Source organism: Sapajus apella, unplaced genomic scaffold (genome assembly GCF_009761245.1).
Source record: "Sapajus apella isolate SASKATOON/1434 unplaced genomic scaffold, GSC_monkey_1.0 scaffold51, whole genome shotgun sequence".
NCBI classification, from domain to species: Eukaryota; Metazoa; Chordata; class Mammalia; order Primates; family Cebidae; genus Sapajus; species Sapajus apella.
Genome location: NW_022436991.1, coordinates 15,571,874 through 15,594,263, shown reverse-complemented (window position 1 = coordinate 15,594,263; position 22,390 = coordinate 15,571,874). Strand labels below are relative to the sequence as shown.

General features: G+C 53.1%; 3 protein-coding genes across 4 annotated transcripts in view; 2 read left to right on the top strand and 1 right to left on the bottom strand.

Moving 5' to 3' along the window:
* The first annotated feature begins 1,084 nt into the window (after positions 1-1,084).
* Positions 1,085-5,928, top strand: SEPTIN1 (septin 1). The gene is made up of 12 exons (XM_032243189.1): positions 1,085-1,207; positions 1,343-1,416; positions 1,577-1,667; positions 1,757-1,843; positions 2,063-2,186; positions 2,480-2,614; positions 2,715-2,832; positions 4,095-4,196; positions 4,610-4,709; positions 4,955-5,120; positions 5,369-5,459; positions 5,549-5,928. The coding sequence occupies exons 1-12, from the start codon at positions 1,138-1,140 to the stop codon at positions 5,633-5,635; spliced, it is 1,245 nt and encodes a 414-aa protein (XP_032099080.1). The 5' UTR covers positions 1,085-1,137; the 3' UTR covers positions 5,636-5,928.
* A 182-nt stretch (positions 5,929-6,110) lies between these two features.
* MYLPF (myosin light chain, phosphorylatable, fast skeletal muscle) lies at positions 6,111-9,439 on the bottom strand. The gene is made up of 7 exons (XM_032243190.1): positions 9,328-9,439; positions 8,161-8,253; positions 7,849-7,924; positions 7,549-7,653; positions 7,377-7,455; positions 6,392-6,440; positions 6,111-6,304 (listed from the first exon to the last, which is right to left on the bottom strand). Exons 1-7 carry the CDS (start codon positions 9,328-9,330, stop codon positions 6,200-6,202), a joined length of 510 nt encoding a protein of 169 aa, XP_032099081.1. The 5' UTR covers positions 9,331-9,439; the 3' UTR covers positions 6,111-6,199.
* A 4,566-nt stretch (positions 9,440-14,005) lies between these two features.
* Positions 14,006-22,390, top strand: part of TBC1D10B (TBC1 domain family member 10B) — a 13,046-nt gene continuing 4,661 nt past the window's right edge. Inside the window, exons 1-4 of one of the 2 annotated variants that reach the window (XM_032243187.1) lie at positions 14,006-15,240; positions 18,476-18,575; positions 18,864-18,971; positions 19,076-19,182. In XM_032243187.1, coding sequence (XP_032099078.1) covers positions 14,321-15,240; positions 18,476-18,575; positions 18,864-18,971; positions 19,076-19,182 — 1,235 coding nt within the window. In that variant the 5' untranslated portion in view covers positions 14,006-14,320. The remainder of the gene's footprint in view (positions 15,241-18,475; positions 18,576-18,863; positions 18,972-19,075; positions 19,183-22,390) is intronic. The other variant, XM_032243188.1, reaches the window with a different exon arrangement.

The following is a 22,390-nucleotide window of genomic DNA, read 5'->3' as shown; positions in this document are numbered from 1 at the left end:
AAAAAAAAAAAAAAAAGATGTGGTAGAGTCCTCTGATGAATCCATTCCCTGAGCTGGAAAATGGATGGCCTCACCCACCCCCAATCTCATCGTGGCTTCTGGTCCACTTAAACCATGAGAACATTTTTTTTTCTTTTTTTGAAACAGGGTCTTGCTGTGCTGCCCAGACTGGTGTGTAGTGGTGCGATCACAGCTCACTGCAGCCTTAATCTTCTGGGCTCATGCAATCCTCCCACCTCAGCCTCCCTAGTAGCTGGGACTACAGGGTTACATCATCATACCTGGCTAATTTTTTTTTTTTTTTGAGATGGAGTTTCACTCTTGTTGCCCAGGCTGGAGTGCAATGGTGCGATCTTGGCTCACCACAACCTCCGCCTCCTGGGTTCAAGGGATTTTCCTGCTTCTGCCTCCAGAGTAGCTGGGATTACAGGCATGCACCACCACATCCAGCTAATTTTGTATTTTCAGTAGAGATGGGGTTTCTCCATGTTGATCAGGCTGTCTTGAACTCCTGAACTCTCGACCTCAAGTTATCCACCCACCTTGGCCTCCCAAAATTCTGCGATTACAGGAGTGAGCCACCACACCCGGCATGCCTGGCTAATTTTTTAAATTTTTTGTAGAGATGGTTGGGGGGCGTGTCCCTCTGTTGCTCAGGCTAGTCTGAGCTCCTTGGCTCAAGCAGTCCTCCCACCTCTGCCTCCTAAAGTGCTGAGATGACAGGCGTGAGCCACCTTGCCCGGCCTGGGAACCGTTTTTTAACCAGCTCATCCAAACCTTCATCTCACCGGCACGGTGGCTCAGGCCTGTCATCCCAGCCCTTTGGGAGGCTGAGGCGGGCAGATCACTTGAGGTCAGGAGTTCCAGACCAGCCTGGCCAACATGGCAAAACCCCGTCTCTACTAAAAATACAATTCGCCGGATGTAGTGCTGAGTACCTGTAATCCCAGCAACTCAGGAGGCTGAGGCAGGAGAAGCACTTGAACCCGGGAGGCGGAGGTTGCAGTGAGCCAAGATCACACCACTGCACTCCAGCCTGGGCAACAGAGTGAGACTCCATCTCAAAAAAAAAAAAAACCTCCTTCATCTCACCTGCTAACAAAGGCAGTGTGCTTTCTTCCTGTCTGCACATACCCCATGTCTCATCACCATGAGGGGCTGCAGTGGGACTTGGAATCCAGATGTTTGAAGAATGGAGGGGTTGAAGGTGCATGGAGGGATGAAGGGACAAGGGGTCCAGGAGGTGGTAACCCCAGGTTTCTTGGCCTTGGCCTTCCCTACCTCTCTGAGACTGAGCCAGCTTGAGCATCTCAGCTGCCTCTTCTGCCCGCCCCCTTGTTAGCCGCAGTCAACTTCCTGCCCCACCATAGGAAGTGGGGCAAGACGGCAGGTGCAGTGACGGCTGGCGGAGCCATGGTGAGTCCTTAAGCCCAGAAACCTGGGCATCTTGGCCCCCACTCCCCTATGCCCAGGGTCACAGACCCTGCTGACTCTTCCTACCCCAAGAGCTCAAGTGATCTTGGGGGACTCTGCCTGCCATTGCCAACAGCTTCATATTTTCTACCCCCATCCACAGGACAAGGAGTACGTGGGTTTTGCTGCCCTCCCCAACCAGCTGCACCGCAAGTCTGTCAAGAAGGGGTTTGACTTCACACTCATGGTGGCAGGTCTGGGGGTCTTGAACTGTGGAGGGGATGTCCTTAAGGAGACCCTGACTGTCCTCTCCCCTGACCAATTGGGCCTGTTCTGTCCACAGGAGAATCAGGCCTAGGGAAATCTACCCTCATCAACAGCCTGTTCCTCACCAACCTCTATGAGGATCGCCAGGTGCCAGAGGCTAGTGGTAAGACCCTCACTACCCTCTCCAGGCAGTAGCCTCTGTCCCCATCCCCTGTCCCTGGGTTACATCCTAGTCTTTTCCATCTGGGGACTCGGGTAACTGACTTTTTTTCTGAGACCTTCCTCCCCTGGAAAATGGGCGCAGGCAACTGTGAAATTGACAAAGGAAATTGATCCTGCCTCAGAGCCTCCCTGGATCCCTGACCTGTCTCCCATCCCAAAGCTCGCTTGTCACAGACTCTGACCATTGAGCGCCGGGGTGTGGAGATCGAGGAGAGGGGTGTGAAGGTGAAGCTGACCCTGGTGGACACACCTGGCTTTGGGGACTCGGTGGACTGCTCTGACTGGTGAGGAGGGGAGGGGACAGAGGCTCAGCCTTTCACAGTGGTGACTCCCTGGAGACCAAGGGGTCAGTTATAGGGCTGGCTTGTTCTGGTTCCCTATCCCAAAAGGTGGTATCTGTTTTGGAGGGCCACTGGGTCCCTGTGCTTCTTGAGGACTCACATAGGCCCCACCAGTTCCCTTTAATGTCTTTGGATGAAGCCAAACAAATGATGTTTTACTCTCACAGTCCTGGCTAGCCTCACCCCCTGCCCTCTGGCCTTTGATCTCTGACTTCACATCCTCTCCCAACACCCAGCTGGCTTCCTGTGGTGAAATTCATCGAGGAGCAATTTGAGCAGTACCTTAGGGATGAGAGTGGCCTGAACAGGAAGAACATCCAGGACTCCCGAGTCCACTGCTGCCTCTACTTCATCTCACCCTTCGGCCGGGGGTCTGGTGGGGGAATCCTGGGGGCTGGGGCATTTAGGGAGGGCTTGGGGCTGGGGGCCTTTGTGCCCTGAGGCTGGGCACTGACCAATCCCTGGGTGCAGGCTCCGGCCCCTAGATGTGGCCTTCCTCCGGGCAGTACATGAGAAAGTCAACATCATCCCAGTCATTGGCAAAGCGGATGCCCTGCTGCCCCAGGAAACCCAAGCCCTCAAGCAGAAGGTGTGAGTAATGACCTCTGACCTTTAACCCCAAATGAGGCCAAAAGTCACCACCAAACATAACTTGATTTCAGCTTAGACGTCTTTGATCTTGGAGTGGCCTTTTTGGAGCATGGTGTGTCAGGCTAGACTGTAGACGCTTCTGAGGAAGGCAGATGGTAAGCTGCCAGTGTAGCCATGTCTCCAAAGGCTCAAAATAGGCGAGACATGCAGCCTCTGGGCTAGATGCTTGGCTAAGGCCTATTTGAGGGCAGGAGCATAGACACGAGGACATAGTGACTTCCCTCTGGCCCCTACCTTGTGTCTTCAGCACACTTTCCTACAGTTTCTGCTTATGTCTCTCTTGGCCTCTGTCTTTTTTGTTTGTTTTTTGGAGATAGAGTCTCACTTTGTGGCTCAGGCTGGAGTACGGTGGCATACCACTGCAGCTTCAAACTTGTAGGCTCAAGTGATCCTTCTGCCTCAGCCTCTTTGAGTAGCAGGGATTACAGATTTGCGCCACCATGCCTGGCTAACTTAAAAAATATTTTTTTGGCTGGGCATGGTGGCACACACCTGTAATCTCGGCACTTTGAAAGGCTGAGGTTGGAGGATTGCTTGAGCTGAAAAGTTCAAGATCAGCCTGGGCAACATGGCAGAACCCCATTTCTACAAAAAGTACAAAAATTAGTCAGGTGTGGTGATGTGCACCTGTAGTCCCAGCCACTCGGGAGGCTGAGATGGGAGGATCACTTGAGCCTGGGAGATTGAGGCTGCAATGAACCAAGTTGGAGCCACTACACTCCAGCCTGGGTGAGAGTGAAACCTTGTTTCAAAAAATATACTTTTTTTTTTTTTTTTTTTTGGAGACGGAGTTTCACTCTTGTTACCCAGGCTGGACTGCAATGGCGTGATCTCGGCTCACCGCAACCTCCGCCTCCCGGGTTCAGGCAATTCTCCTGCCCCAGCCTCCTGAGTTGCTGGGATTACAGGCATGCGCCACCATGCCCAGCTAATTTTTTTTTTTTTTTTGTATTTAGATGGGATCTAGCTATATTTCCCAGGCTTCTGATCTCTTAATGTCTGCCCCATCTTAGAATCTTGTTTCTCACCGTCTCTCTGAGGTTTTTATTTTGGCCTTCCTGTACGTCCATCTCCCCATCTGTGTCTTTTATGTCTTTCTCTCTATCTCTGACCACCCAGTATCTCTGTGTCTCACTGTCTCTGGCCATGCAATGTTTGTCATTGTGGCCTGTTTCACACTGTCTCTGTATGTTTCCCGAGATCCGGGATCAGCTGAAGGAGGAGGAGATCCACATCTACCAGTTCCCTGAATGTGACTCTGACGAAGATGAAGACTTCAAGAGGCAGGATGCGGAGATGAAGGTGTGGGAGACAAAGAAGGAAGGGGGTACGGGGTGTGGTGGCTCACGCCTGTAATCCTGGCACTCTGGAGGCTGAGGCGGGCAGATCCTTTGAGGTCAGGAGTTCTAGACCAGCCTGGGCAACATGTTGAGACTTCTGCCTCTACTAAAAATACAGATATTATCGCGGCATAATGGCGGGTGCCTATAATTCCAGCTATTCGGGAGGCTGAGGCAGGAGAATCACTTGAACACTCCAGCCTGGGCAATGGATCAAGACCCTGTCTCAAAAAAAAGAAAAGAAAAGAAAAAGTAAAAAAAAAAAAAAAAAAAAGAGGAAGGGGTGAGAAGCAGAGGAGGCGGGTGTGGAGGTTGAAGCTGGGAAAGAGTTTCTGCCATGTGGGCCAGGAGTGACCCCTGCCCCCTGCCCTCTAGGAAAGCATCCCTTTTGCAGTTGTGGGTTCCTGCGAGGTGGTGAGGGATGGCAGGAACCGACCAGTGAGGGGACGCCGATACTCTTGGGGGACCGTGGAGGGTGAGTGAGGACAAGCAGGGGTCCTGTGGCAGGAGGGAGCTCGGGGCTTCTGGGTCAGCCGCACTCAACATGTGAGGTTGGGGTGGATCCTAGGAGGAAAGGGGGGTCGTTGGGCTGCAGATTGTGGACCCTCCGATAGAGTGGCAGAAGGACCTCCTTGTAGACCCGACCCTGCGGGTGGGTTGGACTTGAAACTCCCTGATGTTCACTGCTCCGCCGCCCCCTTCCCCCCTCCAACCTCCCAGTGGAGAACCCACATCACTGCGATTTCCTGAACCTGCGACGAATGCTGGTGCAGACACACCTGCAGGACCTGAAAGAGGTGACGCACGATCTGCTTTACGAGGGCTACCGGGCCCGTTGCCTACAGAGCCTGGCCCGGCCTGGGGCTCGCGATCGAGCCAGCCGCAGGTGAGAGCCGGGGCCGACAGTCGGAGCCTCCAAGGTCCCGCCTCACCCATGACCCGGTCCTCACCACCCGTGACCCCGCCTGCACCACTCAGACCTCTCACTCTCCACCCCCTTTGCCTTCGGCCCTAACCTCAGGGACCTGGCTCCGCATCCTAGACCCCAACCTCGCCCCAGGCCCTGCCTCCTGGGTCTCACTCATAACCTCAGGCCCGGTTCCTGATTCCTGTCCCCTTCCCACTGCCCCGCAGTAAGCTTTCCCGCCAGAGCGCCACGGAGATTCCGCTGCCCATGATGCCTCTGGCGGACACCGAGAAGCTGATCCGCGAGAAAGACGAAGAGGTGAGCACGCACCTCGCTTCTCCCCGACCGAGGCCCCAGGTCCCTTTCTGGCCTCGCCGGGTCACCGCCTGCAATCTCGCCCCGCACAGCTGCGCCGCATGCAAGAGATGCTGGAGAAGATGCAGGCCCAGATGCAGCAGAGCCAAGCCCAGGGTGAGCAGTCAGACGCCCTCTGAGGCCACGCCCCGCCCGGCCTTACCTCGGTTCCGCCTTCAGTCGGCCTCTTGTCCAATCCCTGCGCCCCACACTGCCCAGCGCCTAATCCCGGACCCCCCGCGGGTGCCGCCCTCGCTCTGGCTCGGGGGAGGTTCTCCCAGCCCGGGTCAGAAGCCCCGCCCCTGCCCCGCCCAGCCAGACCCCGCCCACTTCCCGGCCAGAGCCTGCGGCCCAGGCTCGGACTGCCGCACTGTCTTTCGGGGTCGCCGCTATTCTCCCAGGCTCTGTCTTCAATAAAAACTGAGCTTCCCGCACCCACGCGAGACTTCTCTTTCCTTGCGGAAACAGGCGGCAGCCGTAGATTGTAGGGCCGCCCCCCCGCAGGCCTCCAGGCCGCATCCCTCCATTTGTGAGGCGCTCCCTTAGGCGTGGGCCGCGTCTGGGCCCAGCCTCCCACCTGAGGCTCTCGCGCAAACACACTGAAGGCGTTGCCGATAAGAAAGAAAGACCAGTTGAATTTTATTGGGAGCCGGACGGGGGTCGGGCCGGCCGGAAGCGGCGGCCAGGGAGGCCCGCGGGGGCCCCTACTCCTGGTCCTTGGCGTCGCCGTGCGTGATGACGTAGCAGATGTTCTTGTAGTCAACGTTGCCGCCCACGTCGGGCGGGAAGGCAGCCCACATGTTCCTGATCTGCGGGAAGACGCAGGGGCGTCTCGCACCGGCCCTTAGGCTCCCCGGCCCCTCCTCCTTAACTTCTCCAGCCCCGCCCCTACTCACCTCCTCCTGGGAGAAGCGGTCACACTGTGTGGTCAGCAGCTCCTCCAGGCTGGAGAGAGGTGACACACGGGGAGTTGCGATTGGGTTCCTGATTCCTTTCCACTCCCTCGCACCTCATGCCCGTTGCCAGCCCCAGCCTCCCAAAAACCGGGTCACTCTACTTCCTCTTTGGCCTTCTAGAGGCTCGCTTTTGCCCTCTCCGCCCACATTTGCTGTGGAAATGCAATCTTACCGCCCATTACCACAATCCTAACTACTCCGTTACCTCTGACAGTGCCTAACCCTTCGTAGGAATTTTTGTTTCTTTGTTTTGAGACAGGGTCTTGCCCTGTCGCCCAGGCCGGAGTGCAGTGGTTTGATCATAGCTCACTGCAACCTGGAACTCTGGGGCTCAAGGGATCTAACTGCTTCAGCCTCCGGAGTAGCTGAGACTACAGGTGTTTGCCACCAAGCTCGCGATTTTTTTTTTTTTTTTTTTTTTTGATACAGAGTTTCACTATTGTCTCCCAGGCTAGAGGGCAGTGGCTTGATTTCCGCTCACTGCAACCTCCGCCTCCAGGATTCAAGCGATTCTCATGTCTCAGCCTCCGGAGTAGCTGGGACTACAGGCGCCTGCTACCATGCCCAGCTAATTTTTATATTTTTAGTAGAGACTGGGTTTCACCGTGTTGGCCACGCTGGTCTTGAACTCCTGACCTCACGTGATCTGCCCGTCTTGGCCTTGCAAAGTGCTGGGATTACAGAAACAAGCCACTGCACCTGGCCAGCCCGCGAATTTTTAAATTAAGTTTTTAGAAACAGGGTCATGCTATGTTGCCCAGGCTGGTCTCAAACTCCTGGCCTCAAGCCAATCCTCCTGCCTCTGCCTTCCAAAATACTGAGCCACAGCGCCCAGCCTTGGTAGGAACTTAAAGGAGGCTTTCAGTGTGGGAGCAGCTGGTGGAGTGAGGGGAAGGGGAAAAAGGGTTGGGGGACCAATGCTCACAACTGCTTCTTGATGGTGCCCTTTCCCTCAGGGTCCAGGACCTTGAAGGCTCCAGTGATCACATCCTCAGGGTCAGCACCTGTGGGGGTCAGAGGGCACATGAAGCTGATGGGTCCCTGAAGGGTCTGGGGAAAAGGCAACTGGGGCCTTAGACACAGAACACTCCACTCACCCTTGAGCTTCTCCCCGAACATGGTCAGGAAGACGGTGAAGTTGATGGGACCGCTGGCTTCCTTCATCATGGCATCTATCTCCTCATTCTTCACATTGAGGCGGCCTGGTGGGGGAAGTACAGGCTGGAGCAGGCTTCTGAGGCCAGGGCTGTGCTTCCTACTAATTCAGATGATCCCATCCATTTTTTCAGCTGGGTAGACTGAGGCCCAAGGTGGAGCTGACAGGGCTGGAACCCAAGGCCACTGAATTTCCTCGACTCTGCAGCCTTGAATATTCCCACCTGGGGTAGTGGGCTCACCCATGGCCGCGAAGGTGTCCCGAAGGTCCTCCTTGTCAATGATGCCATCACGGTTCTGGTCAATCACGGTGAAGGCCTGGGCAGGGCCAGGATGGGGAGGGTTAGGTCCCCCATGGCCCAACCTCAGCATCCCTGCCCCAGGCGGATCAGATGCTGGCTCCCAGCCAGCTGTCCTCTTCTACCCCAAGCAGGGAGGGGAGGAAGGAATTCTAAACCTTTCCCCTCCTTCAAACAGGTGCACATTCCAGGGAGAGGGCGGGGGAGAGGTCTGTATTTGGTCAGCCTTTCAGTTTCCCCTGTCCCCTCACTCACCTCCTTGAACTCCTGGATCTGAGTCTGGTCAAACATGGAGAAGACACTGGAGCTTCCGCCCTCTACTGCCCTTCTCTTGGCTTTCTTGGGTGCCTGGAGGGTGAGGGTTGAATAAAGGGGCCCATGGACCAGTCCCTCCACTTCTTTGGGGGCAATGGATTAGATTCAGAATTCTTTGAGTCCTGGTTTCTAAAGCAACTCTTTGGCCTGAGTCTCCCCGTCCTTGGGACCTCTTTGCTGAGGGGACCTGCTTTGATTGCATTCCCCAAATTCCCATCTGTGGCTCCTGGGCCTCTATCTCTTCATCCCCCACAATGAATGGAAGCTTCCTTCTCTTCTCAGTGGCCTGAGCCAGGTTCCTCTGAGCCCCAGACTTGCTGTGTGACCCCAACCACTCATTCGCCCTGTTTGAGCCTCTACTTTCTTTTCCTTCCTTCCTTCCTTCTTCCTTCCTTCCTTCCTCTTTCTTTTTTCTTTCTTTTCTCTTTCTTTCGTTCTTTTTCTCTTTCTTTCTTTCTTTCTTTTCTTTCTTTCATCTTGTCTTTCTGTTGTTTTTGTTTTTTTTTGAGAGTCTCGCTCTGTCGCCCAGGCTGGTGTGCAGTGTTTCGATCTCGGCTTATTGCAACCTCTGCCTCCCGGGTTCAAGCAATTCTAACACCCTCAGCCTCTGGAGTAGCTGGGATTACAGGCATGCATCACCATACCTGGCTAATTTTTATATTTTTAGTAGAGACAGGGTTTTGCCATGTTGGCCAGGCTGATCTTAAACTCTTGGCTTCAAATGATCTGCCCACCTCAGCCTTCCAAAGTGTTGGTATTACAGGCATGAGCCACAGCACCTGGCCTGAACTTCTACTTTCTCATTTGTAAAATGGGATAGGAGTTATTGCCTGCGTGGTGCCAGAGGGCTTTAGGAAGATGGAGTGCAGGAACGATGGAAGAGGTTTTGAAAGGGACTGGGCCCCTGTGAGTCGAATGTCTGGGCGGATTATCATTGATTGGATCCTTTAGGCTATTACACATTCTATTTTCCATCAGTGATGCCAAGAAAGAGATGACCATCCTTTTAACTTTTTGTTGGACTGGGAACCGGCTACTTTCTTTCAAAGGGTGAGGCTGCCCTGAGGTCTAAGGGATTTGGGCAGGGGTTGGAGGATTGTCACTCACCATGTCTTCAGTCTCCGGGGGGCAAGGCAGCGGCTCTGGTGGGAAAGAAGCAGGGAGTCAGCATGGAGCAGTCCCTCTGGGGTTATATAGTCCTGCTCCAGGGAGCCCTTAACATACCAAGGTAACCTTAGCCCTGTGGGTACCCACCCCAGATACCAAAATAGCCCAGCTCAGGGCGTCTCCTTTCTTGGAGGGCCTGCAACAGCTGGAGCCCAGGGGGAGCGGGGGGGGAAGCAGGTCTTGGGATGCATGTCTCACTAGGGCCTGGGCAAGAAGGGATATTCTTTCTCCCAAAGAGGGGCTGGAATGTGCCAGAGTTTAGGGTGGACCCGACCCAAGGCAGTGTTCTGGGAGAGAGATGAACCAGATCCTATACTCCTGTGTGGGGTTGGGGGGACTCAGATTTAAACCCAGTAAACTTCTGGGTGCAGTGGTTTACACCTGTAATTCCAGCACTTTGGGAGGCTGAGGCGAGTGGATTGCCTGAGGCCAGAAGTTCAGGACCAGCCTGGCCAACAGTGAGACCCCGTCTCTATTTTTTTTTCTTTTTTTTTTTTGAGACATAGTCTCGCTCTGTCGCCCAGGCTGGAGTGCAGTGGTGCAATCTCAGTTCACTGCAACCTCCGCCTCCCAGGTTCAAACATTTCTCTTGCCTCAGCCTCCCACATAGCTGGGATTACAGATTACAGGTGCGCACCATCACGCTCTGCCAATTTTTGTTGATTTTTAGTAGAGACCAGGTTTCACTGTGTTGACCGGGGTGGTCTCGATCTTCTGACCTCATGATTCACCCACTTTGGCCTCCCAAAGTGCTGGGATTACAGGCGTGAGCCACCATGCCTGTTCCCCTGTCTCTATTTTATTTATTTATTTGAGATGGAATTTCACTCTTGTTGCCCAGGCTGGAGTGCAATGGCACGATCTCGGCTCACCACAACTTCTGCCTCCTGGGTTTAAGCGATTCTCCTGCATCAGCCTCCAGGGTAACTGAGATCACAGGCATGTGCCACCACACCGAGCTAATTTTGTATTTTTGGTAGAAATGGGGTTTCACCATGTTGTCCAGGCTGGTCTCAAACTCCTGACCTCTGGTGATCTGCCCTCCTCAGCCTCCCAAAGTGCTGGGATTACAGGCATGAGCCACTGCTCCTGGTCCTCTATTTTAAATTAATAAAATAAACCCAGTAAACACGTATTGTATGCACACAGCGTGCCACGTGCTAGGCCAGGCTTTGTGGGTACACTTTGGCAGACACAATCCCTCCACCACCCCATGGTGGACTTCATAGTCAAGTGTATGTAAATGTGGAGGTGGTGGGAAAGAGCCATCTGTGGAAGCTGGGGGATCAGCTACCTCCCTTCAAAGAGAGGGGAATTTTTGTTTTTTTGAGATGGAGTCTTGCTCATCGCCCAGGCTGGAGTGCAGTGGTGTGATCTCGGCCCAGTGCAACCTCTGCCTCCTGAGTTCAAGTGATTCTTCTGTCTCAGCCTTCCAAGTAGCTGGGATTACAGGCACATGCCACCACACCCGGCTAATTTTTTGTATTTTTAGTACAGATAAGATTTCACCATGTTGGCCAGGCTGGTCTTGAACTCCAGACCTCAGGCGATCCACCCACCTCGGCCTCCCAAAGTGCTGGGATTACAGGTGTAAGCCACCGTGCCTGGCTGAGAGGGGGATTTTTTGAGGCGAGATGCTCTGTGGTCTCAGGTTTTGTGCTGGGCCTTGATTTCCCTTCTGTAAAAGGGAGATGTAGTTCCCATCCCTCAGAACTTGCATTATAACTAATAATTATCCCTGCCTTGGTGGAACTTACAGTCTATCCATAGAGATAGGAATGAATGCAGAAATGGACACACCAGCTGGTCAGGAGCCCAGAAGTGGAGGGCATGGCGGCCCTGTCTACGAGTATGAGAGTGGCTTAATGAGGGCCAGGGAGTCAGGTGCAGATGGAGGAGCAGGTGTGCTCGATAGAGTGCATGGCCTAGGCAGAGGCCTGGAGAGTGGAAGATCAGAGGTGTTAAGGTTGCCAGAATTGTGCTGGGGCTGGTGACCAGCCCCTGAGGGCCCTTGAAGGCCAGGCACAGGGCGGAGACCTTGGGGAACCTTGGAAAGGTTTCATGCAGAAGAACATGGTCTAGTATGAGTCTAGAATCTTTTCTCTGTGTACTGGTGTGGAGGCTGGAAATCAGGAGGGAGGCAAAGACCCTAATCGGACAGCCAGCTGACCACCTTCTGTGAGGTGGCTTGATGGCCAGTGGCAGCTTGCTTCATTTTGGCCAAGAGCCAGCTTGGCTGATTGTGTGACTTTGATGTGCCCTCTCTTTTCCCTCTGGGCCTCAGTAACCCAGTCTTCTCCATGCAGCAGAAGTCTGGGAAAATAGTGGCTGAGGAAGCCCCAGGTTGGCAAGGACAACCATCTCCTTCTCCTCCTGCTCCCTCTATGACCTGATGTCCTGAGGAAGATGCCTCCCCCTTCCCCCTCCCCCAGCCCCATGCCAGTGCCTCTAAGACATTTTCTTTTCTGGGCACTGAGGCCCAGCCACCTGTTGTCTCTAAGAAGAGAGAAGGAGCCACCCTAAACTTAGCAGCTGGCCTTAGCCTCCCACACCAGCCCCTCCCTGCCTCAGATGGCAGCTGCCTCGCCTTATAGGGTTACCATGGGGGTCCAGGCCGGGGGGGTTCACTTATTATTGGGTTCTGGGAGAGGAGGAGGACTCCATTAAGGGGAATGGGAGGAGTGTTCAGGAAGCTTGGGTCAAATGGAAGATGAGGAAGGTGAGAAGGAGATGAGACATTGAATGGGAATTGACAGGACTTGGGGCTGAGTTGGGAGTGAGGGACCTTAGAGAACTCAGAAATCAAGGAGGGGCTGGGAAGTCAGGAGCTAGGTCTCACTGGAATTCCAGGATGGTGGATGCTATATGGAAATTGGACTATGGGGGTCAGAGAGAGAAGAGGGTGTTTTAGAAGTTGGAAAGTTGGGCCGGGCGCGGTGGCTCATGCCTGTAATCCCAGCACTTTGGGAGGCCGAGGCAGGCAGATCAGGAGGTCAGGAAGTCGAGACCATCCTAGCCAACATGGTAAAACCCCATCTCTACTAAAAATACAAAAATCAGCTGGGCGTGGTGGTGCATGCCTGTGATACCAGCCACTCAGAGGCTGAGGCAGGAGAATCGCTTGAACCCAGGAGCAGGAGGTCGCAGTGAGCCAAGATCGCGCCACTGCACTCCAGCCTGGGCGACAGAGTGAGACTGTCTAAAAAAAAAAAAAAAGTTGGAAAGTTGGCGCTCATAACGTCAGGTCTTTATGCTTGTGATCTAAAGACAAGCTGGAGCACTCATGAGATTGAGGTCGGGGTTCTCAGTGGAAAATGAAGAGCACAGAGGGATGTGGCAATGAGGGGACAGGGGTTGATGGAACTGGGGTCTTGAATCCCTAAAAGAATAGTAACACACACGGGGAGTTCATGGTATTGAGGATTCATGGATTTGGGGTTTGAGATCTCCACTAAAAGAAATGGAGGGGGCGGACTCAGAGGGATAAGGTCCGAGGAATTGGAGCTGGTTTCTGCGGAGGAGCTCAGATAGATGGGAACTGAGGAGAGGGACTTGGCGGTTGGGATTCCCGCAGGAAATGGGTGAAGCAGAGAGATGAGCTGCTTATAGGATTTTGGGGTTCGGGCTATTGCCAGCTGGACCTGGAGTGTCGGGGTTAGTTGGGGATCGGGATTGGAAAATTACAAAGTGAAGGATGAGAGTACTGGGTCAGGGCACTGGATCTGTGGTGGGGCTCAGGGTCCCACAGACCACCAGAGTAGGAGGCTCAGGAATTGAATGGAAAATAGGGACCCGGAAAGAACTCGAGAAGGGCAGCGCGGCACTCATTGGCTGAGGGCTGCACTAGTGCCCCCGCCCCTTCTCCGGGCTGTCCCCAGCTGTCACCCTCCTCTAGGGGTTGTCTCCGCTTGTCACCGACTATCCCTGGGCTGGCACCGCCTGCTGGCAGCATCTTTGCCCTTTGGATGCTCCCATTGGCTGAGACAGATATCTATCTTCCTGTCCTGTGGGTAATGTGGAAGAATGCGATCATTGGCTGAGGAGGTGAATTAATCTCTAGTTTGCCCCCCTCAGCTGTCATTCCTTCCTGACCATTTTCGGAGACCCAAAGTCCTCAGCTCCTTCTATTGACTGCAGATGCTGTCTGTCAACGCCCAACTAGAGATCCCTGCCTGTCAATTTGACCTCCACCTACTCCCCTTTTCATTGGCTTCCTTTTTACCGTCCCTATTGGTCAAAAAGCTTCCAGGCCCCGCCTCTTATTCGTACAGCCCCTGCCTCTTACTCCGCCCTTCCGCGGTCATTCACTCTTCAGTCATATTCATTGGTCAGGAGGTTCAGGCCGTTGCACTTCTATTGGTTATTTTCTTCGTCCCACCTACCCCCCCACCTCCTCCTGACGTTCCTCACCCTCTGACTGGTCTTACAGCCCTCCGCCGTCTCCGTTTCCTCTTTTCAGATGATCCCTCCCCTTTTCGCCTCCAGCCCCGCCCACGATTCCAACGATTGGCAGAAGCCCAGTTCCCTCTCTCCCACTATTCGTCCAAATCCTCTGACGAGGCGGGAGAAAAAAGGAGCGCGATGGGACAGTCCGCGCGCAGGCGTGGAACATCGAGACGCTGGCCGCGGAGCCGGCTCTGCAGCGTGTGCGCAGGCGCGAGGTCGGCGGCTCGCCCTAAGCGGGAGGGAGGGAGGGGGCGGCGGCGAGAGCGCGCGAGGAGGTGAGAGGGCACGAGCTAGACCCCGGCGCAGAGCGCCCCTGGACCTCTGCCCCGCCTCTGCTTGCCCGGCGGCAGCCCCGCCCCGCCCCCGGCGCGGGCCGAGCTGCGCCCTTCGCCCTCTCCCCTTTCTCAGCTGGCCTCGCCGGGAGGCCTGAGGGGCGGCGCCTTCTGCGGCCTCCCCAGCGGGGGGATGTGAGGGGCGGCCGGCGGCCATGGAGACGGGCCCGGCGCCCCTGGTGGCCCCGCCGCGCCGTCACGGCGCCCCCGCGGCTCCCTCGCCGCCGCCCCGGGGTTCCCGGGCCGGGCCCGTCATGGTGGTGGCTCCGGGACCTCCAGTGACTACGGCCACTTCGGCCCCCGTCACCCTGGTGGCCGCCGGGGAGGCGCGGCCCGTCTGGGTCCCGGGGTTGGCCCAGAACTCTGATCCGGCCCCGGCCGTCACTGGCAGCACTGTGGTGGTGCTGACCCTCGAGGCCTCGCCCGAAGCCCCGAAGACGCAGGTTCCATCCGGCCCTGAACCCCCAGAGCCGGCGGCGGTGGCAGGAGCTGAGGTGTTGAGGGCTCTGGCAGCCGGGGCAGACTCTCCGAAGACAGAGGAGGCTCGACCCTCCCCCGTCCCAGGATCAGGGACCCCCACCAGGACCCCTTCCAGAACGGCTCCTGGGGCCCTGACCGCCAAACCCCCGCTTGCCCCCAAGCCGGGAATCACAGTGGCCTCAGGAGTGACTGCACGGAGTGCATCAGGACAAGTGACAGGTGGGCATGGAGCTGCCGCAGCAACATCAACATCAGCAGGACAGGCTCCTGAGGACCCCTCAGGCCCTGGCACAGGCCCCTCGGGGACTTGTGAGGCTCCGGTAGCTGTCGTGACCGTGACCCCAGCTCCGGAGCCTGCTGAAAACTCTCAAGACCTGGGCTCCACGTCCAGCCTGGGACCTGGCATCTCTGGGCCTCGAGGGCAGGCCCCAGATACGCTGAGCTACTTGGACTCCGTGAGCCTCATGTCTGGGACCTTGGAGTCCTTGGCGGATGATGTGAGCTCCATGGGCTCAGACTCTGAGATAAACGGGCTGGCCCTGCGCAAGACGGACAAATATGGCTTCCTTGGGGGCAGCCAGTACTCGGGCAGCCTGTGAGTACCAGTGGGCACCCAGCGGGACCACCTCGGGGAAGCAGAGGTTGGGGGAGGGCGAAACGATACACTTTGCCCAGATTCTGGCAGCCCAGCCTCCTCTGAGGATCCAAGGAGTGATCAGCTCGAGCTGCCATGCCTTGAGCATCCTGAGGCGTCTGTGACATTGGCATGTTAGTGAGTTTCGGACCAGGGGTCAGGAAGTCTGGGTTTAAGGCTTGCCTTTGATGGGTTGTGTGCCCTTCAGCTAGTGGCTTCTCCATTTCCGTGCCTCAGTTTCCTCCTCTATAAAGTGGGTTGAATGAGGTGATACCTGAGGTCATCCCAGCTCTTTGATGGGGAACTCCCGCTCCAGGCAGGATATTTTGGAGGGTTGGTTGGGCAAGGGTTCTGGTAGAGGCCCTTGGTCTCTTAAGGGGAGAGCCTGGGAGGGGTGCAGGCACCTCACGTACCGCATGGCCCTGGGTCCCTGGGATGGAATAGAGGTGGGGAAGTTTGGCTGATGTAAGGGAGACCGTGCAGTCAGGACCCTTCTATGAAACAGGACAGTCTTGTATTTGCATTGAAGGAAAGGGGGTGGGAGAGGCCTCTTCCCCATTTCCTCATCTCCTCAGCCCGGTTTACTCTTTCCTAGTTCCCTCCGGGGCCTGAGTCACTCCCGAGGTAGGGGGTGATTGCCTCTGACTTCTTCCTTCCCCCTCTCTGGATCCTGCTCCTTGTTCCTATGTCCCTTTGACCTGCAGGTCCACTCTACCTTCAGCATCGCCTGCCCGCTCCCCCCTCCCCATATCAGGCCTCAGGTACTAAGGATAAAATAGTTGTTTCAAAGAGCCAAGCACCTGGAGAGAAAGACAAATACTTAACAGTTGGTTTCAATAGAAGACAGCAGGTTTAGCCTAGAGATATCCAGAGGGTTTCCTGAGCACCTAGAGCAGGGTATCAGCTGAAGCTGCTCTGAATCACGGAGAGTAAGTAGGGTTTAGTCATGGCTGTGTGTGCTGGGATGGGGGAAGTCCTGTGGGAGGGTTTTCCAGGCAGGGTTCACAAGCCAACCAAAATCAGAAAGCCTTTGATTGGGTACCAACATTCAGGGTCTTACATGGGAAAGCAACTAAAGTTTGACCCTGGTGCTTTCTAGGCACAACTTGATTTACAGATGAAGAAACAGAATTAGCGCAATTGAGTGAATTGTTGCCTCAAATAATCTGGATCGGTGTGACCAGTGGCTCTTTCCTCAATAGCAGACTGTCCTAAGGAACTTGGGCTGAATTCAGTTTGAGGGAGTTCCTCTTGTGTGCCAGGCACTGTGCCAGGTGCTGTTTCTCTGCTTTGTACCTCTAAGTACCTCTAAGATCAGCTTCCATGCTCTACCTCTGGGGCAAGATTGACTGTAAACAACGTTACTTTTGCAGTGTTTACTGGCTCACTCTGTCCACAGGATGCAGTCCAGGCTTTTCAGCCTGCGCACAGCCTCTCTGGTCAACTTTGCCACCACTCCTCACTGGATGCTTTGCACTGTGGCTCTTAAACTAGTTGTAGTCCTTTTGCCTTCATATTCACACTGTTCACCTGCCAGGAGTGCTCTTCTCCCCTTCCTTTGCCTGCTGAGTTCTACTCAGTTCTTCATGGCTTACCTCAGATGTCCCCTCCTCCAGGAAGCCTTCCCTGATTTCCACTGCCCCCACTCCAATTAGATGCCTCTTTGGTGCATCTTTGTCATTGCATTTCCCATACCATATTACAGTTATCTCTCCGCTTAGGCTGTGACCTTCTTGAGGGCCAGAAGGTATGTCACTCTTCCCAGCCCTTGCTAGAGTTTGGAACTGATTTGTGATAGAAAATAATGAGAGATAGTCTCTCTGTTTAAGGAGCTTCTAGGACAAAGGAAACTAACATTTAATGAGCCCCCTTCTATTGAACAGTTGTTTATATGCAGTTTCTCAATAGTCTTCTCATAACTTTGTGATGTGGGTGATGGTGTCTTTTTATAACCGAGGAAGGGACTCAGATCATCCCTTGCCAAGGCTCCCCAGGGTCTCAGACAGAACTGGAATTTGAACTTAGGTGGGTTTGATTCCTAAGACCCAAGCTTTCTTCCATTCCACTCACCTGCTAGTACTGGCTCCTAAAGTAACTGTTTGAAGAATGATGGGGCACTGTGAGTGTGAAGCTCTAACAGAACAGTGAGTAAATAGGGCAGGGAGACCTTTATTTGCTTGGGGCGATTTCAAGGAGGAAGAGGTAAATTGCAGGTGATCCAAGGGATCGTAAAAGTTTGATAGGACAAAACTCAGTTGGTTGCGTCTAAGGAGACAGTTTGTTCTGTGTTTCACTATTTTTTGAGACAGAGTCTTCCTTTGTTGCCCAGGCCGGAGTGCAGTGGTACAATCTTGACTCACTGTACCCTCCGCCTCCCGGGTTCAAGTGATTGTCCTGCCTCAGCCTCCAAGTAACTGAGATTACAAGTGTGTGCCACCATGCCTGGCTAATTTTTGTATTTTTAGTAGAGACAGGTTTTACCATGTTGTCCAGGCTGGTCTTGAACTCCTGACCTCAAGTGATCTGCCTGCCTCGGCCTCTGAATGTGCTGAAATTACAGGGGTGAGCCACCACACGCAACATATTTTATTATTTTATTTTTATTTTTGTAGAGACAGAATCTCGTTAGGTTACCCAGGCTGGCCTTTAACTCCTGGCCTCAAGTGATCCTCCTGCCTCTGCCTCCCAAAGTGCTGGATTACAGGCATGAGCCCTCTGTATTTTATTTTATGGATAGTAAGGTATTACTTAATGGGCACCTTACTGCGCGTTATTTTGTATAAACTCTCAACAAACCCCTTTGGGTAGATATTGTTACTCTCCACCTTGCAGATGAGGAAATTGAGGCTTAGCAAATTTGTGATTTGCCCAAGATCACACAATGAATAAATGGGAAAGGTAGGACTTGGATCCAGATAATGCAAAATGTGGCTTTAGAATACTCCATACTCTCCTCAGATTTGGATGTGTCGGGAGTGAGATTTAAATATGACTTCTGAATAGAGATCCATCAGGAAAGGAAACCCTTTCAGTGTGCCCTGGGATGGCCAAGTGGCCAGACATCCTGATGTTTGGTAGCTCACAGACTATCCAGTTTGTCATTTGAGCCTGGGGAGGTGGCTTGCCTCAGTTCCCTCTGCAATGCAGGTTTTACACTACTGCTACTGACCCCTTCCGTGCTCCCCCCACCCTGCAGAGAGAGCTCCATTCCCGTGGATGTGGCTCGGCAGCGGGAGCTCAAATGGCTGGAGATGTTCAGTAACTGGGATAAGTGGCTGTCACGGCGATTCCAGAAGGTTTGAGGGCTGAATGGTGGGCAGGGTGATGTACAAGTTGGGAGGGGTGGCATGTGCTCCAGGGAAACCCTGGAAGCTGATAATATCTGCACTCTGGACCACACTGGGTATAGATGGTACTTGGGCCTTGTGGGGGAGTGGCTTTAAAAATAGAAGGCCAGGCCAGGTCCAGTGGAACCAAGCTTATGGGATGTGGGGGGAGTATCCAGGGAGCCTGTGGACTGCTGGAGGAAGCTTGGAGGCTATGCTGGCCCTTGAAGCTGTACCCCGCCTGCCACTTTGCCTTAGGTGAAGCTGCGCTGCCGGAAGGGGATCCCCTCCTCTCTCAGAGCCAAGGCCTGGCAGTACCTGTCCAATAGCAAGGAACTTCTGGAGCAGAACCCAGGAAAGTTTGAGGTGCGTGCAGCTCCAGGGTGTGGGGACATGTGGCCCTGTCTGTGCGAGCGAGGGGTATCAGTTCCCCCAGATCCTGAGGTATAATCCCCGCTGTCCCACTGCAGGAGCTGGAACGGGCTCCTGGGGACCCCAAGTGGCTGGATGTGATTGAGAAGGACCTGCACCGCCAGTTCCCTTTCCACGAGATGTTTGCTGCTCGAGGGGGGCATGGGTAAGGTGGCTGGACCATGGGGATCAGTCAGCAAACATTGGCTGGAGGATCCACCTTTTATCTAGGTGTATACAAGACTGAGTTGAAAGTGGTTTTTGCCCTCCAGGACTTGTAGAAGAGCGATCTGTAATGGACTGAGTGTCAAGCCATGTCAAAGGAACTGTCCCGGGAAGGAGACTTGACTTGGGTTGTGTGTGGGGGCACATCACAGGCTCCTTTAACAGCTTGCATTTGGGCTGGGTTTTGGAGAGGTGGGAGCCAGAGCGGGATTGTGGGCAGGGTTCTCCTGCCCAGGGGTAATGGAAAAGATCACCAGGGACCTTTAAATGTTGTGCCAAGTCATTTGGAATTTTGTTCTATAGACCAAGCTTCCTCCAAATGTCAATATATACTGTTCCCTAGTAGTATGCAAGATGATTTTAGGGGGCTCTCAGATGGACTTTTTTTTTTTTTTTTGAGATGGAGTCTCGCTCTGTTGCTCAGGCTGGAGTGCAGTGGCGTTACCTCTGCTCACTGCAGCCTCCACCTCCACAGTTTAAGCGATTCTTACACCTCAGCCTTCCAAGTAGCTGGGATTACAAGCGCACACCACTATGCTCCATTTATTTTTGTATTTTTAGTAGAGAGGGTTTCACCATGTTGGCCAGGCTGATCTTGAATCCCTGACCTCAAGTGATGCACCCGCCTAGGCCTCCCAAAGTGCTGGGATTACAGGTGTGAGCCACTGTACCCAGCCAGATGGCCATTTTTTTTTTTTTTTTGAGATGGAATTTTGGTCTTGTTGCCCAGGCTGGAGTGCAGTGGTGCAATCTTGGCTCACTGCAACCTCTGCCTCCTGGGTTCAGGTGATGCTCCTGAATAGCTGATTCCAGGCACACACTACCATGCCCAGCTAATTTTTGTATTTTTAGTAGAGACGGCGTTTCACCATGTTGGCTGGGCTGGTCTCGAACTCCTGACCTCAGGTAATCCACCTGCCTCAGCCTCCCAAAGTGCTGGGATTACAGGCGTGAGCCACCACATCTGGCCAGACATTTTTTAAATCAATAATTCATCCTACAACGGGCATGGTGGCTCACGCCTGTAATCCTAGCACTTTGGGAGGCTGAGGCGGGCGGATCACCCGAGGTCAGGATTTCAAGACCAGCCTGACCAATATGGTGAAACCCCGTCTTTAAAAAAAAAAAAAATTAAAAAAAATAATAATTCATCCATTAGCAAATACTTATTGAGCATCTGCTATCTGCCAGGCACTGTCTACTCTCAAAAATTGCAGTGAACAAAAAGAACAAAAACTCCTCTCATGGTGTTTATATTTTAGTGGAGACAAACAGTAAATCAGGGAAAGGAAAGTATGTTGTATGTGAAATGATGGTAAGCATTAAAGAGGTTATTTTTATTTTTACTTTTTATTTATTTATTTTTTTTTGATAGAGACAGGTTTTCATCATGTTGCCCAGGCTGGTCTTGAACTCCTGGGCTCAAGCGATCTGCCTGCCTCAGCTTCCTTAAGTGCTGGGATTATAGGTATGAATCACTGTGCCCAGCCCTAAAGAGGAGTTTAAAGCAAGAGAGCAATAGAGAATGTGAGTGGGGATGGAGTTACAAATGACTTGATCCTACTTAGGTTTTAAAAGGGTCATTATGGCTACCATGCTGAGAATAGACTATAGGGAGACAAGGACAGAAATGGACCATTTAGGAGACTTTCTGTAATCAAGGAGGGGATGAGAAACCAACATGGTAGCAGCGGGAGTATGGGGAGAAGTGGTTAGATTCTGCATATATTTTGAAGGTCGAGTCAAAGGGATTTGCCAATGGATTAGACATGCAGCATGAGAGGGGAGAGAGGAGTAAGGTTTTTGGCCTGAGAAACAAGAAGAATGGAGTTGTTGTTTACTAATATAGACGAGGTAAAGGTAGCTGTGGGGGGCATCTCACGAGCTCAGTTTTGGAATGTTAACTTTATTATTATTATTATTATTATTATTATTTTTTTTTGAGACGGAGTTTCACTCATGTTACCCAGGCTGGAGTGCAATGGCACGATCTCGGCTCACCGCAACCTCCGCCTCCTGGGTTCAGGCAATTCTCCTGCCTCAGCCTCCTGAGTAGCTGGGATTACAGGCATGCACCACCATGACCAGCTAATTTTTTGTATTTTTAGTAGAGACGGGGTTTCACCATGTTGACCAGGATGGTCTCGATCTCTTGACCTCGTGATCCACCCGCCTCGGCCTCCCAAAGTGCTGGGATTACAGGCTTGAGCCACCGCGCCCGGCCTATTTATTATTTTTTGAGGTGGAGTTTTGCTCATTGCCTAGGGTGAAATGCAGTGGCACCATCTCGGCTCACTGCAACTTCTGCTACCTGGGTTCAAGCAATTCTCCTGCATCAGCCTCCTGAGTAGCTGGACTTACAGGTGCCTGCCACCACACCTAGCTAATTTTTGTATTTTTAGTAGAGATCGTGTTTTGCCATGTTGGCCAAGCTGGTCTCGTACTCCTGACCTCAAGTGATCTGCCCACCTTAGCCTCCGAAAGTGCTAGGATTATAGGCATGAGCCACCATGCCTGGCAGGGAACGTTAAGTTTAAAATGCTTATTGAACCTCTAGATGGAGACGAACGTTCAGTGTACAATATACACAAACCTGGATTTCAGGGGAGAAATTTAAACTGGAGATAAATTGGAAATTAAGAGTCGTCAACTTATAGAGGGACTAACTAAATCTTACCCATGAGACTGGATGAAGTCACCAAGGCAACAAGTGTAGATACAAAAGGAATTGATGCTAAATGTTCAAGGATTGAGCCCTGCGGTGCCAATATTTTGAGAATGGGAAGATGAGAAAAAGCTAGTAATGAGAAGCTGGAGGTAGGAGGAGGAGGACCAGGAGCATGTGATCGGGAGCAGAGTGAAACAGGGTTTCAAGGGTCAGCTGTGTGAAATGCTGCTGAAGTGTCCAATCAAGTCCAGCCTGAAAATTGACCTCTGGATTAGTGACCATGTTAAAAACAGTTTTGTGTGGAACAGTGGGTGAAACCCCAACTGGAGAATTGGAGGAAGGAAATTGAAGACAGCGAGTCTGTAGGTAAGGAAAGAAACAGTGTGGTATTTGGAGGGAAGACGGGTAAAGAGACTTTTTTTTTTTCATACCACATACGTTCTAGGCTCCCAAGACTTTTTTTTTTTTTTTTTTTTTTTTG

Coding starts and splice junctions, on each gene's coding strand:
- SEPTIN1 (XM_032243189.1), top strand. CDS start 1,138: ATGTCTCATCACCATGAGGGGCTGCAGTGGGACTTGGAATCCAGATGT. Junction 1,208..1,342: donor GAAGAATGGAGGGGTTGAAG/GTGCATGGAGGG, acceptor CCCCCTTGTTAG/CCGCAGTCAACTTCCTGCCC. Junction 1,668..1,756: donor CTTCACACTCATGGTGGCAG/GTCTGGGGGTCT, acceptor TTCTGTCCACAG/GAGAATCAGGCCTAGGGAAA.
- MYLPF (XM_032243190.1), bottom strand. Junction 6,441..7,376: donor GGCACCATCAAGAAGCAGTT/GTGAGCATTGGT, acceptor ACCTCTCTCCAG/CCTGGAGGAGCTGCTGACCA. Junction 6,305..6,391: donor ACCGCTTCTCCCAGGAGGAG/GTGAGTAGGGGC, acceptor GTCTTCCCGCAG/ATCAGGAACATGTGGGCTGC.